An 18,676-nucleotide genomic window follows, 5' to 3' on the forward strand; every position below is an offset into this window, starting at 1 on the left:
GTACATGCGACACAATGATGAAACTAAATTGAGGTTGATTATGTAAGCAACTTGTCAAGTTTGTTTTTAAGCAGGTATGCGGTAGTTCATAGAAGTTACGCAAACGTTTCTGCTAACATGAAAATATTGCAAGAAATAAAGATTAACCTACATATGGAATGTACCGATTCAGCTATTTCAGGTTCATGACTTACAGTATGTCGACATCTGATCACCTAATTGGAATAATAAATTATTATGTAAAATAAGACCTAAATATTACAATTAGATTTTGAAAAGGAGCAAATAAATAAGGTTTAAAGTCTTAAGGGTTATCACGATTGGTTTAAACATACACTAAAACAAGACGTAAGTGCAAGTTTGAACCAATAAATTATTGAGATTTGCGATAGATTAATTAGTTTAGGAAATTGTATAATTATTATGTAGAACTACATTTGTATATAGATCTTTTGTTAAATTATTAAGTTTCGTACTTTTGTGAACTATATCAATAAATCTATCTAGTATAAAAAAATATATAATAAAATATTGATAGGTAGATATTCTAAATAAAAAATAAAGAACTAGCCTTTTATATTATAAAGAAATATTATCACATCTTGGACAAGAATTTAAATACTTGTAAAAAGATTACGTTTATAATAACATTTATAAAGGATAAATACGGGGTGTCCACAAAAGTTTACTTTGATTTCGTATGGCCGTAATATTTTAACAATAAAACTAACTAAATAGATTTGTTGCTGGTAACTTCGGCACTCATAAAGTTTCCAAACTGATATATTCAGTTTACTGATATTGCCACCAGGACTGCTGCTGCTGCTGCTACTTATTAAAAAAATGGCTTCAGTGCAGAAAAAAACTCAAATTCGTTCTATGGACAGCAGAAACAAAATCTCCAGTTACAGTGCAGCGAATGTTCAGGCCTCAGTATGGAATACAGACTTCATTCATAAGGCAAAAACAGCGGCAGGTAGGCCATCAGTTTCCGAGTAGAAAGTTGACAGTTCCAACTTCGTTTATCCGGTCACCGCAGAAGTCAATCAGAACAGCACCACTATAACAAGACCGTCTCCAATACTCAGACCTTAATGTAGGTATCGATAGAGGCCAAAATGGCGCCGGTGGCGGTCTGAGCATGATTACCACGTGATTTTGTTATGATGTTTTCTTGTGTTAATTTCGTCGTGAAATGGACCATTCGTGTTGTGTTAGCAAATGATAGAGACGTCTTAGCGAATAGTACAACTGGCATGCAACTCATTCCACTGTGGTTGCACAAAAGGTCTATTTGTGCTGTACTGAACTATCACCTTTATTTCTTAACTTCGCTCTAGAATATGCCATTAGGAAAGTTCAGGATAACACACAGGGTTTGGAATTGAATGGGTTACATCAGCTTCTTGTCTATGCTGATGACGTATGTTAGGAGAAAATCCACAAACGATTAGGATATGTGAGTCATACCGATGGCGACAGATTCGACCGATATGTGATTCATAGCTATGGCGATAGATCCGACAGATATGTGAGTCATATCGATGGCGACAGATTCGATCTATATGTGATTCATAGCGATGGCGACAGATTCGATCGATGTGTGATTGATAGCGATGGCGACAGATGCGAATGATATGTGATTCATAGCGATGGCGATAGATCCGACCAATATGTGATTCATAGCGATGGCGATAGATCCGACCGATATGTGATTCATAGCAATGGCGATAGATCCGACCGATATGTGATTCATAGCGATGGCGATAGATCCGACCGATATGTGATTAATACCGATGACGACAGATTGGGCCGATATGTGATTCATAGCAATGGCGATAGATTCGACCGATATGTGATTGATAGCGATGGCGACAGATTCGACCGATATGCGATTCATAGCGATGGCGATAGATTTTTTTAAATTTCAGTAGGTTATTTTACGACGCATTATTAACATCTTAGGTTATTTAGCGTCTGAATGAGATGAAGGTGATAATGCCGGTGAAATGAGTCCGGGGTCCAACACCGAAAATATTGGGTTGAGGGAAAACCCCGGAAAAAACCTCAACCAGGTAACTTGCCCCGAACGGGAATCGAACCCGGGCCACCTGGTTTCGCAGCTAGACGCGCTAACCGTTATTCCACAGGTGTAGACATGGCGATAGATCGGACCGATATGTGATTAATAGCGATGGTGATAGATCGGACCGATATGTGATTCATAGCGATGGCGACAGATTTGACTGATATGTGATTCATAGCGATGGCAACAGATTCGACCGACATGTGATTTATAGCGATGGCGACAGATTCGAACCATATATGATTCATAGCGATGGCAACAGATTCGACCGACATGTGATTTATAGCGATGATGACAGATTTCAACCATATATGATTCATAGCCATGGCTACAGATTCGACCGACATGTGATTTATAGCGATGACGACAGATTCGAACCATATATGATTCATAGCGATGGCAACAGATTCGACCGACATGTGATTTATAGGGATGACGACAGATTCGAACCATATATGATTCATAGCGATGGCTACAGATTGGACCGATTTGAAATTCATACCTATGGCGACAAATGCGACCGATATATGATTGATAGCGATGACGACAGATTCGACCGATATGTGATTCATACCGATGGAGACTCCTGTACGTATAAGTTATGTGACAACCAAGAATCATCCGAACACAAAAATCGCACTGTGACAGAAATGCTATTATCTGTCGCAGCGATTTTTCCGGAGCTATCACGGGAAAACTCTGTCACACCCCACATCTAATTCTCACAAACGTGACTTCCACACTGCAGTGCTTGGCCCCTGCATTCCTAATCTCCAGCACCTGAGTTTATTCCAGTCTTATTCAATGGCTCCCGTACCCAAGTCTTCGCATAATTGTGAGAAGTGATTGATGAATTTTTCCTATAACCCTCTACAAGATCAGAATTATTGTAAGAGCCGTAAACCTATGACAAGTGCCCCACCACCTTACTTCACTTACATTTGCAGCCGTGATATCGATTTTATTGCTACCGCTTTTAAAATCTGTCGCCCTCGGCTGGATTTGAACCTGGTAATCTTAAATCCAAAACACCATTGAGGACGTAACCTGTTAGTATCAGTAGCTATTTTTGGTTCTGCACAAGTGGATCTTGGTTCCTCGTCTTTTGAATTTCACTCCAATACAATTCTGGGATGCGCCGAAATCCAGAACTTAAAAAAATGGGTAAAAGCCTAATTAATTATACGCGAGTTCGCCACGCATTTGGGCATTTCTTTTTCCGCAGAATTGGTAAAATTTGTAGTCGTTTCATATCTCCTTGTAACTTAACACATTTGCGTTTGTCGCAATAATTGCTTGCTGCAAATAAACGAGTTACAATGAAGGAGAAAAAAAACTTATGTAGCCTATTAATGAGAGTCTAGATATTGATTGCATAAGTATAAACTGTCGACTGGAGGGGGAAAAAACGACAAGTTGTATATTTTCTGGCAATCGGCCTTGCACACATGCAATTTTGGGTAGTCGACGGCCTTGCACACAAGCCGTACACACTACTTCTGTCTGGACACTTGCAGAATTCACATCCTCAAGTAAGTTACATTTATGCATATCAAAGAACGTATATTACGTGCTATATCACAACATACTTTATTTCTGTACCTTTTTTTAACAGTTCTGGTAATTTTAAATAAGATAATACGCCAGCAGTTGTGTACCACAGACTTGAAGTGGCGTGTGACGCAGAATCGTGAAGTTGAATTGCATTTGGAGACTGATCATTAATCTGTTATCTGTAGAATATGTAATATCCGACATGCTTTTACTCTATGGCGGCGTAATTAGTGTACAGTGCATTGTAGGCTAGAGGTCCGCACGGGCACGGGTTGAAAGTCACTTATGCTTGTCGGACTCGGCCCTTAAAGAAACGCAAATCATATTTCACCGCGAAATATGTAGTGATAAAAATAATGCATACAGGTACATAATTAGATGTACACCCGAACCCATCCAGAACACCAGGGTACTGGTATCGTAAGTTATTGTTTACTTCGACTTGTCATAGACACAGAGCAATGATTCCACTGGACAACAGCCAATTCTCGCCAGACATAAGACTAACAAGTTCTGACTAATCTCGACCTCCTGAATTAAAAAGTGACAAGCAAAAAGCAGAATCAAACATATGAGAAAGAGGATATACGTTATGATTGCAATGACGAGGATAGTTAAGAAGAAATTAGAAGTTGCAGTTCTTTGTAAAGACAAACAAAACTTAATAATAACTTCATATTTTTCTTCAGCTTGGTTATTGAGGTCCTCTTTATGTCACAAATTATGAACATAATTAATAACTTTGCTGTTGTTTCAAGAATGTTCTAAACATCTTTTATAGAAATAATACTCACTTTACATGTGATGTTTTGGTTCCTTAAAGAAATAATTTGCCTTCATTCATATGAGAAATATCAACAATTTTGTATTTAAAAAATGTTATTTTGTCCCTGTTGAAAAATTTAAGATTTGTAGTTGAGTTAGTTTCACGCTAAGCCCTCCAATTATAATTAAGCTCCTTTCTTGTGAATGAAGTTTCAATGTTGATTGTTATTCCTACAGGATGTTGTTTACAATTCTCATTCTCTTTCTGATGGGCTTAATGGCGTTATATGCATATCATCGACTGAAGACGAAGGCGATGATGGAGTATTCAGAGAAGATTCCTGGGCCTAAATTAATTCCCATTCTGGGTAACGTCTTGGAATTTGGGCTCAATGCAGACAGTAAGAAATATATGGACTATTTTGTTGCATATACATATGTTTGAATTAAGTAAGTAAGCTTAATTTTAAGTCGCTTCCACAAGAAATCCAGATTATGGCAACATATAGTCAGTGTACAATATTTTGAATTGTTGGAAGAATTGAGAATTCCCTGAAGATTTCAGTACCGATTTTCTTAAGTGTACCCAGTAGGCTTCAAAATGTATTTCTCAGAATATAAGTTAAGGGTAAACAGATGCGAAATTGTGACAAAATTGAAAAAAATTTTATTGCTTTAATAAATAAATGCAATATTTTGCTTGTCTCAAGGGCCTAAGTTGTCTTTAACATTTAAATACCACAGCGCGGCGCAATATGCCACTCTCCCTTTCAGTAGCCATTATGATTTTCTGTGTTACAGAAATTTTCTCGGAATTTAGACAGGCAAACTATCTGACCAGTGCTATGAAGGCTGTGGCTTAGTACTTTCTTAAGGTTAAGGAAGGATAAGATTGAGTGCACTTTATGAGGTGAGATAGTAGTTAAATAGTACTGTAACATTAAACGTTTTCCGTAACTTACATTTTTCAATGCATTCCGCCGAGTTAGGTCCGTGGTAGCGCATCTGCCTCCAGACTACCCGGACCGAGTTCCATTCCCGGCGGGGTCAGAGAGATGGCGGTGCACAACTTCTAATCACTAAATTGTGCACCGATATGCCTGGGTTAAATCCCAAATCTCTCCGCAGTGCATAAGGGGGGAAGGCATATGTCACCGTTGATAGTGATTCATACGTCGGATGGGGACGTTAAGCCTGGCGGCCCTATTGGTGCTATTCGACAGGAGTCGGCTACGTGCCGGCACCGGATTTCCCCCTCTCCCTTCCTCAACATCATCATCCTCACCCATTCCCTACATTACACTTACACGAACATTTAACATACATTCACCCTAGTACATGACTTAACTCTTCACAGATACACATCATGCATAACGTGGCCCGCAGAAGTGGTGTGGAAATTGAAAATGGGTCACAGTCCTGCCATCTATCCGCAGTATGCGGAACCCGAATCACGCAAAGTGAAGTAGGTAGGCATTAGACACACATTTTTCAATGCTTACGTAGGCCTACTTTTTTCTCTGCAAGCATTAGCAGTAAAAATATAAAATTTTGCACACAAGCTTAAAACTGTATTATCTATAATTCCCTGCAACGAAATTTTGCTTTGTTAATATTTGTGAGTTTTATACTATACAAAACTTAGAAAAAAAAGTGTTTCATACCTAATGTACTTTTTTAAATTATATAAAGCCTAAATAAAATATTTGGTTGCAGGGAAATGTTACTTTAGGTATTGGTGACACATGTGCAAAGTTTTAGGTTTATTGGTTTAGCTAATTTTTAGGAAAATGGTACATAATTTTATATTTTCTGTTAATGAAAGATTTGAAAAATAAACACTATTATTCATAAAATTCTGAAAAAAAAATTGAAGGCAAAAAAAAAGCTATTTTAAACTAATATTTCAAATATCAAGGTCCTAGGTCCAAACATGTGAAAGTTATAGGCAATTCAGTAACAATGTTATTTCTCATCCGTCCCCCCTGGTGACACTTATGAAGTTCAAACCTGTCTTCGGGCAGTTGACTAAACAACAACATGCTCCTATGGAGAGATTCGAGTCGTAGATTTACACCAGAGTTCATGCGGTGAGAAAGGAGTTGTTTTTCTCAAGAAAGTTCTAAGAAAAAAATTAAAATTTTGAACAACTTCATTCATTTATTTTTTCTAATTTTACAGTGTTAAAACATACCATACAAGATTTGACAGAGATAATATGCGTTAATTTCATTATGCTCGAAGTCGTTAGCTTGGGCATCAGTTCGCTGTGGTCGGGGAGCCTCGCGAGCATGGTTTTGGTACCCAATGTGTGCTCCCCATCGCTTCCGCTAGAAGCGGAGCGAGCGAACGAAATTTTCACGATCGCGTACCCACGTCCTTTCCCTTACGAATCCAAAACGGCGTTCGCAGTTTCTACTTCGACTAGGTGACAACGATGTTTCTGCGTCATACATTTTTCGTTACATCCAACTCCGAAATGTCATCTCTGAGGAACGATCTGGTAGACGTGAATACCATGAAAAATCATACGTTTTTATTTCAATAGTATAGTATGTACAGTTTCCCTGGAAAAGGATGAGACTATTGAATATTCCTAAGTCTCAGATGTAAGACACTGCGCATGATCGGAGACCAGAGCACCGATACACAAGATAACGAATATTGAGTTACTTAAATTCAGGCTATTTGGTTTGTTACTAGCATCGTTCCGAAATTCAATTAAAAAACTGCAAAAAATATGATAATATTACGTAAATAAAAGATAAATATATACATAAATCGTGTAGTTAAATCGACAATGGACCTTCATGACTAGATCGACACTCCGCAGAGAAAGGAAAGCTTTCATGTCGTTTCCATAGCTCAGACGGTAAGACTTTTGCGTGTTGTGTAGAAGAGTGCGAGTTCGATTCTTAGTCTACACAACAATTTTTTTTGTCTAAATAGCGTTGAAATAGCTAAGTCACGTTGAAATATAGTTTTACAAAGTCCTGAGATTAAGTGTTAATGATCGCAAACAATACAAAATTACAAGTTATAATATTATAAACGTTAATCTAATGAATGCATTTATACACACACATATATAGAATGTAAATGCATATATATTAAAAACTAACAATTAAAATGAAATTAAAAAAATATATAATAATAGACAAACTTTTACAAAGGTTTAGAGTCCTTAGGCTATGTCATTTGTTGAGTAATTATTACAATAATTTATTAATAGCTTTCCCATATGTGTAAGAAATGCACTCGCAAAAAACAATATTTGTTAAAAGTATGGCTTTGGATTATTTCATTCTCACCCCTGCAGTTAATTTTAACTATTTTATCTACGTGTTTGCATTCAATTTTATTCATGCTATGATTGAATGTATAAGCACTGTTGCAGTTATTGACTAATTACATATATTAATAATAATTATTAAATACATCTGTTAAGTAACCAACTGCAGTATCTTTTGCAAAATCTTGAATGTTTAAGTTGTCAATAATATTTCTGTACTATATACTATAATACGTTAAAAGAATTTGTAATAGATTTGGGATCCTCTACTTTATAATCATTGGTTTTAATGAAAAAATATTTTCTTTCTTAGGATATCTACAAGTTTAAATTTAATAATTTTACGAATAGGTTTAATTGCATTATCTGAATTTTGTACTTTTCTACTCAAATATATTCTATTTCCCTCTTTCATAATTTTTGATAAATTACACTGTACTTCTTGCAGTATTTAAGAACATGAAGATCATTACATTGCAACTCATTACATATAGATTCTTCTTTTTAATACATGAGATTTTGAAGTCCCTGCGTTATCTACATGTTTTAACTTTTGAATTTTTTCACAACATTGAGTGGAGAACATCCACTGAAGTGATTATGAAATTAAGTGAAAAATTCAATATATTTACTCTTAATATCAGTAGTACCAGTATCATATATGTTTTTCCAAGATTCATTTTGTAGACATAAATGTAAATAATCACTAGATACAGCAATTACGATCCTTTCTTAGTTTTTAAATTAATATTTTGAAATTGTTCAGTGACATTGGAAAAACATAGGATTTGTTTATCATGGTCAGACAAGCCATTGATTATAGGTTCTGTCGAATAGGAATTCAGTCTAATTCTGTGTACAAAACGTTGATCAATGGCTGTGTTACTTCAGCTTGTATGCTATGGGAAAATGACCCTACGAATAAGGTTTCCAGTTTCAAGGAGTGAATTTAATTTACTTTTACGGAAAAGTTCCGAGAGATAATCTATGTTTATGTCACTACAGATCACAAATTCCATATGAGATTTCTGAAGTCTTTTCTTTACAAATTCAATGTTGGCTATAAATATTAATAAATAATGTAAGAAATATGAATGATTGTAGTTATAAGTCTGATTTACATTATAAAAAGCAAGAAGTTACATTCCTCGGCAAGATTCGAACTTTCGATGTTTGGTTTTGTCGTCCAACGCACAACCACGGACCTATTCAATGCTTACGTTAATAACATACAATTTAGCTGTAGCAATGTGGTGTCATAACTTGGGGTTTGTTTATTTAATGTAATTAGATTTAATTTGATTAGTTTCGCAACAATTGGACTTCCTGTTATATCCTGTTATTTAGATATTTAATTTAGGGTTGATTTATTAACTCTTACTATGCAAGATGCCTCTTATTTCAATAATTCTGTATCATGTTAAATAGTCATTGTCTACACTAAAGTATTATCGTCATCTCTCATTTCTCATCGTAATGGCGAACCGACGTGACATGAGACAGCGAGTTATAGCTCTAGTTGAGGCTGGATATGGGGCTAGATCTGCTGGCCGTTTGGTCGGTGTTCCTGGAAGTACAGCCGCGAGATGGGTTCATCGTTACCAAAATTTTGGGGAGGTCGAAAATCGCCCTATTCCTGGGCGTCCGCGGATTTCTTCATTCGAAGAGGATGCTCTTTTATTCGAGACAGTTCGACAGGACCCCTTTCTGACTGCTAACGAAATAAGAGCAGCATCTAACTTTCCCGGCTCTTCACAGACTGTGATCAGCAGGTTGAGGAACCGCGGTATTAGGAGCCGGAGGGCTGCGCAAATGGAAATATTGGGGGAAGCACAAGCTGTCGACCGTCTTGCCTTCGCTACCAATCGAGTGGATTTCGATTGGAGAAATGTAATTTTCTCCGACGAAACAACCATCTCGAGTGATTACGAAGGTCCTGTCCGTGTCTATCGTGAGGATGGTCTCCGACATGATCAGCGCTATGTGCACCGAGTGAAAGATCGGGGCGCTTTAGCATATCGTGTTGGGGGTGGATGTCTTACGATGGACCTGGCGTTATAGAACGCATCGATGGCCGGTTTAATGCGAGAACTTACGAGCACATTCTGGAAAATATATTCCTTCCCTCCGCCCGAGAACGTTTTCCCGAAGGAACATTGCTGTTCCAGTAGGATAACCATCCCGTGCACTATGGTGCAAGCATTCAAAGATGGTTTCAAAGGAGACCCGAGATCGAAATCATTAATTGGCCTCCGAAGTCACCTGATTTGAATGTCATCGAAAATTTATGGGCGGAATTGAAAAAGAGAAGGATAGCCACCTATGCCCACCGACGCCCTCGAAATCGAGACGAATTGTGGGATCAAGTTGTTGACACCTGGGAAGATCTCGCCGGGGATCAGAACTTATTCCACAATCTCGTGACATCCATGCCGGATCGACTTAGAGCTGTAATAGAAGCTGATGGCATGTGAAACAAGATTTTAAGTTAACAGGTCTCTTTTTGTTTCTTATGATTTTTGTTTGAGGAAGAATACATTTAACTTCCAAGTAAGATTTATTTTTTTGACGAGGTTCAGCCCACTTGTAAGACCCAGAAATTGGGCATAAATTATTCCATATTTTTCGACAAATTAGACAGTCGAGGAACTCTGAACAAATTAATTACACCTCAATAAAAAAAAAGTTTTACCTGGGATCGAACACGAGACGTTTCGGTTATACAATGGAACCGGCACGCTACTATATGAGCTACCGAGACAAGACAGTGATAGCAGCAGTCCAGAATGTAGATCCCTTAGCAGGCATTTGCCATTCGGTACAGTGAAGCAATGATATTTTGGGACTCGAGCTATGTTGTGAAATCCTGGCCTTAAATGGCAGTCTTCTTCGTGATCCTTATTCTGGTCCTTGTCCTTGTTGTGGTCCTTGTAACAATTCTTGTACTATCTGTCATGTTATGTATCCCTACGTCGATATCGAGTGAACCGCGCTGTAGAACTTTAACTTCCGACGACCAAGAATCGTCTCATTCTTTTTCAGGGTAACTGTACATTAGTTTACGTAAATTATTTTAAGTTCTCCGTTTAATAGAAAAGAGTTTTTATTTCAATTGTAAAGTATGTACATTAGTTTATGTAAATTATTTTAAGTCCTCCGTTTAATAGAAAAGAGTTTTTATTTCAATAGTAATATGTACATTTGTTTATGTAAATTATTTTAAGTTCTCCGTTTAATAGAAAAGGGTTTGTATTTCTGTAGTAAAGTATGTACATTAGTTTATGTAAATTATTTTAAGTTCTCCGTTTAATAGAAAAGGGTTTTTATTTTAGTAGTAAAGTATGTACATTAATTTATGTAAATAGAAAAGAGTTTTTATTTCAATAGTAAAGTATGTACATTAGTTTATGTAAATTATTTTAAGTTCTCCGTTTAATAGAAAAGGGTTTTTATTTCAGTAGTAAAGTATGTACATTAGTTTATGTAAATTATTTTAAGTTCTTCGTTTAATAGAAAAGAGTTTTTATTTCAATAGTAAAGTATGTACATTAGTTTATGTAAATTATTTTAAGTTATCCGTTTAATAGAAAAGAGTTTTTATTTCAATTTTAAAGTATGTACATTAGTTTATGTAAATTATTTTAAGTTTTCCGGTTAATAGAAAAGAGTTTTTATTTCAGTAGTATAGTTTGCACATTACCTGCATCTCGAAATAATTTTATAGTGAATTTGTGGATTTGTTGACAGCTACACTATTTATACATATAGTTTCATAAATTTAAATACTGTTCAGTACTCAGCTTTGAGATCCTTGAAGCTGGAGAAGGTCAAGACGTATGGACAAGGACATCCACTTTGGGAGGAGATACCTGTCTCGAGGAGCTGTTGAAAGATTTTACCTGTTGGTTCTATGCAAAAGCATTTGATTTGATTTTGGCATATCTTTAATACTTTATAATTGTGTTAATATGTATTTTGAAAAGTACAGATTTTTTATTTCATAAGGAAACTGTTTCGGAAATTAATATTTATTTTTTCTATACATCAGAAAGATCAAGATAAAAATAAGGGATATTCGTTGTTCCCGAGATAAAGAATTCTTTTAAGATCCTGAATTCAGATCCAATTTGAACATGGTGTAAAAAAGTTTAGGATGTCTACAACATACAGAACACTTTCCTTGGATATGAAAATGTCATACAACTGCAGGGAGCTCGCGGAGGAACTATTTTCTTTCTACCACACAATGAGCTGCAATAGCTTTGTTAAATTGCATTTTCTGCATAACTATTTTGATTTACATTTCATGAAAATATGGAATCATATTGAAAATATTTTTTTTTTTTAATCCTGAAAACATAGCTCTCATTTAAACGTTTTCCCCAGTAAATGGTAAATGATGTACCTAAGAATTTCGCTATCATATTCGAATTCACTATAACCCTCTTGGTGCAGGCCCCACTGTTTGCATTATGATGCAAACAAGTTACAAGCCTGGTTCACGGTAAGGCGTATGGATTTTTAAAAATAAAGAAAGAAACTTATGATATTTGGACGCATGTTGATTTAACTTTTTTTTTTTTCAAAGTGACCTACAGACCCGATTCGTAAAGCATGGGTTATACTTAATGAATCATTCTATGTAATTTTTAATCTTTGTTTATTGATTATTTCAGAGTATTGGAGTCGTATGGAAAAATTGGCTGTGGCTAATGGAGATATATTTAGGTTGTGGGGTGGTACGAAACTTGGTGTATTTATTTGGAGCCCTAAGTACATTGAGGTAATTTAATTCTCAAAATGTTAACATAAATGTAGTATGACCAGTTTTCCAATATATACAGGGTGGAAGCGATATAACCCTGTGTATTGAAGGAAGGGATAGATTAGATGAAAATAAACAAAAAAAAAATATTACATCTTTTGAGATTAAATGTATGATTCAGTAAATAATTGCATCGAAAGTTTAAACTCGTTGGCAACGTCGCAACAGCCAAGACTTCGTACGGAGGCATTGAACTCATCGGAAGTCAGATATAAACAAGAGGCTACGTATTGCAAAATCAAGTGTCTGCTTCGGTCCGGGGTTTTCTCCACCAAATTTAAAATCTCCTCTTCCCTGTCAACAATTTCGTCAGTCTTTACCGATCCCTGTTGCGAAATGTTGGAATTAAGCTGTCAGTGTCACACACAAACTAGCAGACAGCGGTGAATGTCTATGCACTGGATAATGAATGAAATAATTCATTAATGATATAGCTACGAAGTCCCATGTTTGGGCAAAGGCGGGAGTAGGACCCCTTTACAGAACTGGTTCAAGTGTACGCGCTTGGTGAGCTAATCCAGGCGAGTTGTAGATACTGTCGTGGCACGGTCCTTTTATGCACTATCCACGTATTACTAACATTAGCACTTTGACATACACTGAGATCACTATTTACAATATTTTAACTAGAAGTTTCATGAACACTGATTTTACTATTTACATTATTTGAACTAGCACTTTCACAAACACTGACTTTATTATTTACAATATTTTAATTGGCACTTTTACAAACAATGACTTTGCTATTTACAATATTTTGATATGTATGTTTGCTATTTTCAACTAGCACTTTCAAAATCAGAGTTTATTATGTATAATGATAATATGCTCGAAAAGACCCTTCCTGAAGGGTGCCAATTGTTCGCATCTGCCGACGATGCTTTATTAATGTGTAAAGCCAAAACTATACCGATTCTGACCTCAAATACCAATTTAGCATTAGGTGGCCTGTATCAGTGGGGTTGTGAAAACAAGCTTCAATTCAATCCTCGGAAAACAACAGCTATGATGGTCACAAGGAAACGCAAAATCATGCTGCCATTAATAAAAATGAATCAAGAAAATATAAAATTAGTTGATCAGATGTCTTACTTAGGTATAATCCTTGATAAGCACTTGACATTCAGACCCCATCTTGAATATCTAGCTGCTAAATCCAATACACTACTTAACAGGCTGGCCTTTGCATCACGACCAACGTGGGGACTAAACTCAAGTGTGTTAAGAATTATATATAGAGGAGCAGTGGAACTTTTAGTGCTATATTGCGCTTCAGCTTTTCGAAAATGCTTCAGTATGCGTTGGGCCCAGAATAAATTAATACAAATCCAACGGGGTTTCGTTTTGCGCATCATAAAAGCATACAGAACCATATCTACGGAGGCAGCGTTAGTGATTGCAGGTATCGAGCCCTTATACTTGACTGGAACAGCTAAAGCAGAACTTACATTACTTCGAAAGGAGCACACATATGAGGATACACTTTTAAAGATTGAGGTTGAGAAACCGGCCCATTTCTTAACATCCGGACATCCAGCCTATTTTCACGACTTCGTCAAATACACCAGATGCATGAGCAACCACAATGTACAGATCTTTACAGATGGATCAAAAATATCTCAAGAAGGTGCTACTGATCAGGTTGGATGCGCTTTTGTTGCATATTGCAACGGCCAAGAAGTGTACACACAGAGGAACAAACTTTCACCTAGATGCTCCATTGTGCAAGCTGAATTATTAGCTATTAATGAGGCACTGATATGGACTAAACTTAATAATTACAATTCACAATTCACAAACAGCCCTCAAATCAATAGATAATAAGTTTAACTTAAATCCTCTGGCAGTGGAAATCAGAAGAAATGTAATACATTGCGGCAAACACATTTGTTTCTCATGGGTGCGAGGACACAGTGGAACAGAAGGAAATGAAAGGGCTGATGAACTGGCAAAGAGTGCTGCAGTTTCGAACTTAAATTTGAGCTATAGTCTATGTCCTTATTCATATGCAAAAAGAAAAATAAATGAGCACATAATAAATGGGTGGAACAATCAGTGGCTGTGCAGTACAAAGGGTTCAGTTACGAGAGAAATCTTCTTTCCCAGCGTCGACACCCGCTTAAATAGAAACCAAATTATACCAGATTTTATATTAACACAATTTTTATCGGGTCATGGGAAATTTGGGGCTTACCTAGAACGATTTAAATTGCATAAGGACAATGGCTATTTATGTATCTGTGAGGAAGAGCAGACTGTGGATCACCTTCTGTTCCACTGTCCAGTGTTCGAAAACAAAAGATTTATTTTGGCCGGACATTTACATTTTTGTAATATAATATATGACAAACCACTATTCAATTTGTTCACAAAAACGTGCTGCTATAAAGAGTTTTGTATTTTTATATGTAATATATTTAAGAACTTGTAAATAATTCAAATTATTGTAGTATATATAATTGTTAATTGTAAATAGCAAGACTGGGTAACCCACGTCAATGTAAGTCTATATGTAATATATTTAAGAACTTGTAAACAATTCAAAATATTGTAGTATATATGTGTTAATTTTAAGTAGCAAGACTGGGTTACCCACGTCAATGTAATTTTATATGTAATTAATTTAAGGACCTGTAAATAATTCAAATTATTGTAGTAGATATGTGTTAATTTTAAGTAGCAAGACTGGGTTATCCTCATCAAATGAATTTTCATTATAATAATATAAACTCAGGCTATAACTATAACCCTAATGTACTTTCGGGTAAAATAGGGTTCAAGAAAATGTATATTCAAATAAATAAATAAAATATTTAATATCATACCGGAAACCTTTCTGTATACACCCGTAGAATGGCACGTCAGTTGCGATACGCTAAATTGAATGGCAAAACAAACTTCACTTCACTTCAGATAAGTAAATCACGTAATGCTAGAACAAGACGACCTTGACCGTCGTAAGACAGTCGAGCGAGAACAGCTGATTATGTTGCCACGTCTAGTCTCGTTAACCAGGCAACACATTTGCAACATTTTTCATTTAATTTACACGAAAACCGTCCATTCTATCGAAATACGACACAGGAAAAAATATTCTTTATTACATTATCTATTGGTATTGATAAAAATCAAGACCCTATGCATATTATCCACAGCGACGACGTTAAAATTTTCGAAAGGAACATTTTCTTTTTTGAAAACTTTAAACTTGCAACCCATATGGTACTAGACTTTTTTGTTACACTCAATAAGAACAATTTACACTGAAAAGCTGCAGGGTTATTTCACTTTCACCCAAAAAAACAACCCTATGACAGGCCAGGTCGGCCCATAGGGTGGGTAGCGAGAGGTTAAGGCTCCCACCTTTACAGACAATCGGCAAGTTAATTATTATATATATATATATATATATATATATATATATTTATTTATACCGTCCAATATAGGTACCATAGTTTTGTGATGATTGCATTTCCTCTACAAGTTGTGGTCTTTCATTGAGAAACCTGTAGAACTCCATGCAAGAAACACGCTTCAAATGACATCTTGCAATCAACATTACTTTTCGGCCTACAGTTTCAACAGAAAGCTGATGTCTCTCATAATTTCAAAGAGATTTCATTAACGAAAATCCCCTTTCTGAAGGTGCGCAGGAACAACCGATTGTCCATCGTTGTGGAGTAACGGTTAGCATTCCTGACCGTGAAACGAGCGAGCTCGGGTTTAAATCCTGTTATGGATATGTTACATGTTTCAGTTTTTTTTTTCTGGAATTTTCCCCTCAACCTATTAGGAGCAAATGTTGGGTAACTTTCGGCGTTGGACCCTGGATTCATTTCGCTGGCATTATTACCTTCACCTCATTCAATGAAAAAGCGCAGTAAGATAACAAATTAAAAAAACGTGTTGATAATACAAAACTCACAATGTTCTTAAAACTAACGTCTTAATTTTTCATCACTCTGAATGCTCACTCCACCTCACAATCGTGTTTACACGCACGAATTAATTTAAAATAAATCGTGGATTTTACGAAAACACAAAATTAGAAAAAAAATGGACATTTAGCATCCCGTTCACATTTTTCCCGGGATAGGGAATAAGATTCGGAAAAAAGGGATAATTCCGTTAAAAACGGTACGTCTGGTCACCCTACATTAATGCTAAGGCATTAACGTCAATACGTTTTAGACTACTACCAAACTGTGAGGTCTAGAAACAGAACATACCAAATGAAATTTTCACAGTTAGAATTAAAAGTTATTTCCTAAAGGTGAAAAAGAAACACTACCAAATAATGTAGTTATGATTTTAGTTTTTAATCATTTGCATGCAGTACTGATAATGGAAAAAATTACCTAGTTACAAAATGTACAATATGCATTGAAAAATCTCTCCTAATGTAGAAACAAAACGTACCATTTGCATTTCCATTATGCCACGTTTACACGTTACAAGTTTGGACAGGTTCTTCCTCAGTTGGATTTATCGAGTCAATCTTTTATTTTATTTTATTTTTATTTATTTATTTTATTTAAATTTAAATATACAGAATAAAGAATATAATTACAAAACAAACAAGAGAAATAGAAATAAAATAATACAAGCAATATAAAAAGAAGATACAGTAGTATTAACAAAATTTGAGACCGAATGAGCAGCGCTCGTGCTCGGTCGCAGTTCAGATATAATATAAAAATAAAACATATTAATAATAAAAATAAAATAAGTAAAATAAAAGAGGAACTAAAGTATAATTACAGCGGCAATGGAATTATATAATATAATATTAACACTAGAGTTTAGTAGGTTTCTGAGCTGGCTAGTGATGCGTCGACCCTTCAAAATGTGAAATGAATCCTGTTGTGACGGAGGACTAGGCACTCTGGACCATGACATGGGTCAGGTGTATTTTTTTTCTCAGTTCAAGCAAAATTCCAATAATCTGTTAGGGAGACAAATTATTCAGAGTTTTTTTATGCAATGTTTATACAGCAAAATCGAATAAATTTGAGTTCCAAAGTAAGTAATGTCATTGTTTTGGCATCAAAATGTACCAAGTACAAAATGTAAATTAACAGTTTTGAGTATTTCTGTAAACAAATTATTTTCAAAGGTAACAACATTTCAACAACCAGGAAAAAAAAAAAAAAAAGCAAATGAAAAAATTTAAACATAGAATGCTTTGCATTTTCCCGAAAAAAAAAAAAAACGATTTTGTACGTGGTACATTTTGTTCCTAGACGCCTCCATTACTAATGTTGACGATATTCTTTTTCAGATTTTGCTCAGCAGCACCAAAGAAATCGGAAAGGGCTTCGGCTACAACTTTCTTACACCGTGGCTGGGCTTTGGACTGCTAACAAGTAAAGGTAAAGTTCTAATATTATTACTATGATGTACCGAAGTACATACAGGGACATCACTTTATTTTTACCAACATTTTTAACATTAACCTGGCTATACTCGGAAACACTGTTGCCCCCTTCCATTACAGGAGTTTCATGTTACTAGTGCAATATGTAAACAAATCATTTTATTTACTAGGTATAGGAGGAGAGAAAAGTAGTGTATCCATTTATGTTGTAGGGAAATACGATATTACGATTTTCAGTTTGATCATCACTTTTACGGAATTTATCAAAATACAGTAGAGTAGTAACATTTTTTTTTCAAAAACTCAACTTTTCAGGCGGCTATGTTCGTTATGTAATGTCTACTTTACTTAGCATATTAATTATTGGTGTTAACATACAATATAGAGAGTGCATTTAAATTGAGGGGGTCATAAGTAAAGGGCTGTAAGTGCACTTAAGTTACTTTTGAGAAAATGGGGTTTAAATATTTAAGCTTTCGTAAAACCGGTGAAATGTTTATTTAAATTTTAATGTGTGATGCGATTAAAATATCCCTTTGCCACCAAAATTTTAGATACATTTGCTTGCATTGGATGCACTTAACTCATGTTATTACAAATGTCACTAGCATTCCTTTGCTTCTAGCCACCTCAATTCAAAAAAAGCTAATCTGAATTTTTAAACAAGTTGCTGAAAATGGTTGCCGTTCATTACAATGCATGCTTCAATTCAGTACGCATATTATTAAAAACATTTTGAAGCATATTCTCTGAAATTGAATTGATCGTTTCTTGAAT

The 18,676-nt window shown here is 35.5% G+C and overlaps 1 protein-coding gene across 1 annotated transcript in view; it reads left to right on the forward strand.

Moving 5' to 3' along the window:
* Positions 1-3,532: 3,532 nt before the first annotated feature.
* Positions 3,533-18,676, forward strand: part of LOC138694894 (cytochrome P450 4C1-like) — a 37,753-nt gene continuing 22,609 nt past the window's right edge. Inside the window, exons 1-4 of the mRNA XM_069819067.1 lie at positions 3,533-3,618; positions 4,643-4,806; positions 12,374-12,480; positions 17,804-17,894. Coding sequence (XP_069675168.1) covers positions 4,644-4,806; positions 12,374-12,480; positions 17,804-17,894 — 361 coding nt within the window. The 5' untranslated portion in view covers positions 3,533-3,618; position 4,643. The remainder of the gene's footprint in view (positions 3,619-4,642; positions 4,807-12,373; positions 12,481-17,803; positions 17,895-18,676) is intronic.

Source organism: Periplaneta americana, chromosome 2, assembly GCF_040183065.1.
Source record: "Periplaneta americana isolate PAMFEO1 chromosome 2, P.americana_PAMFEO1_priV1, whole genome shotgun sequence".
Taxonomy (NCBI): domain Eukaryota; kingdom Metazoa; phylum Arthropoda; class Insecta; order Blattodea; family Blattidae; genus Periplaneta; species Periplaneta americana.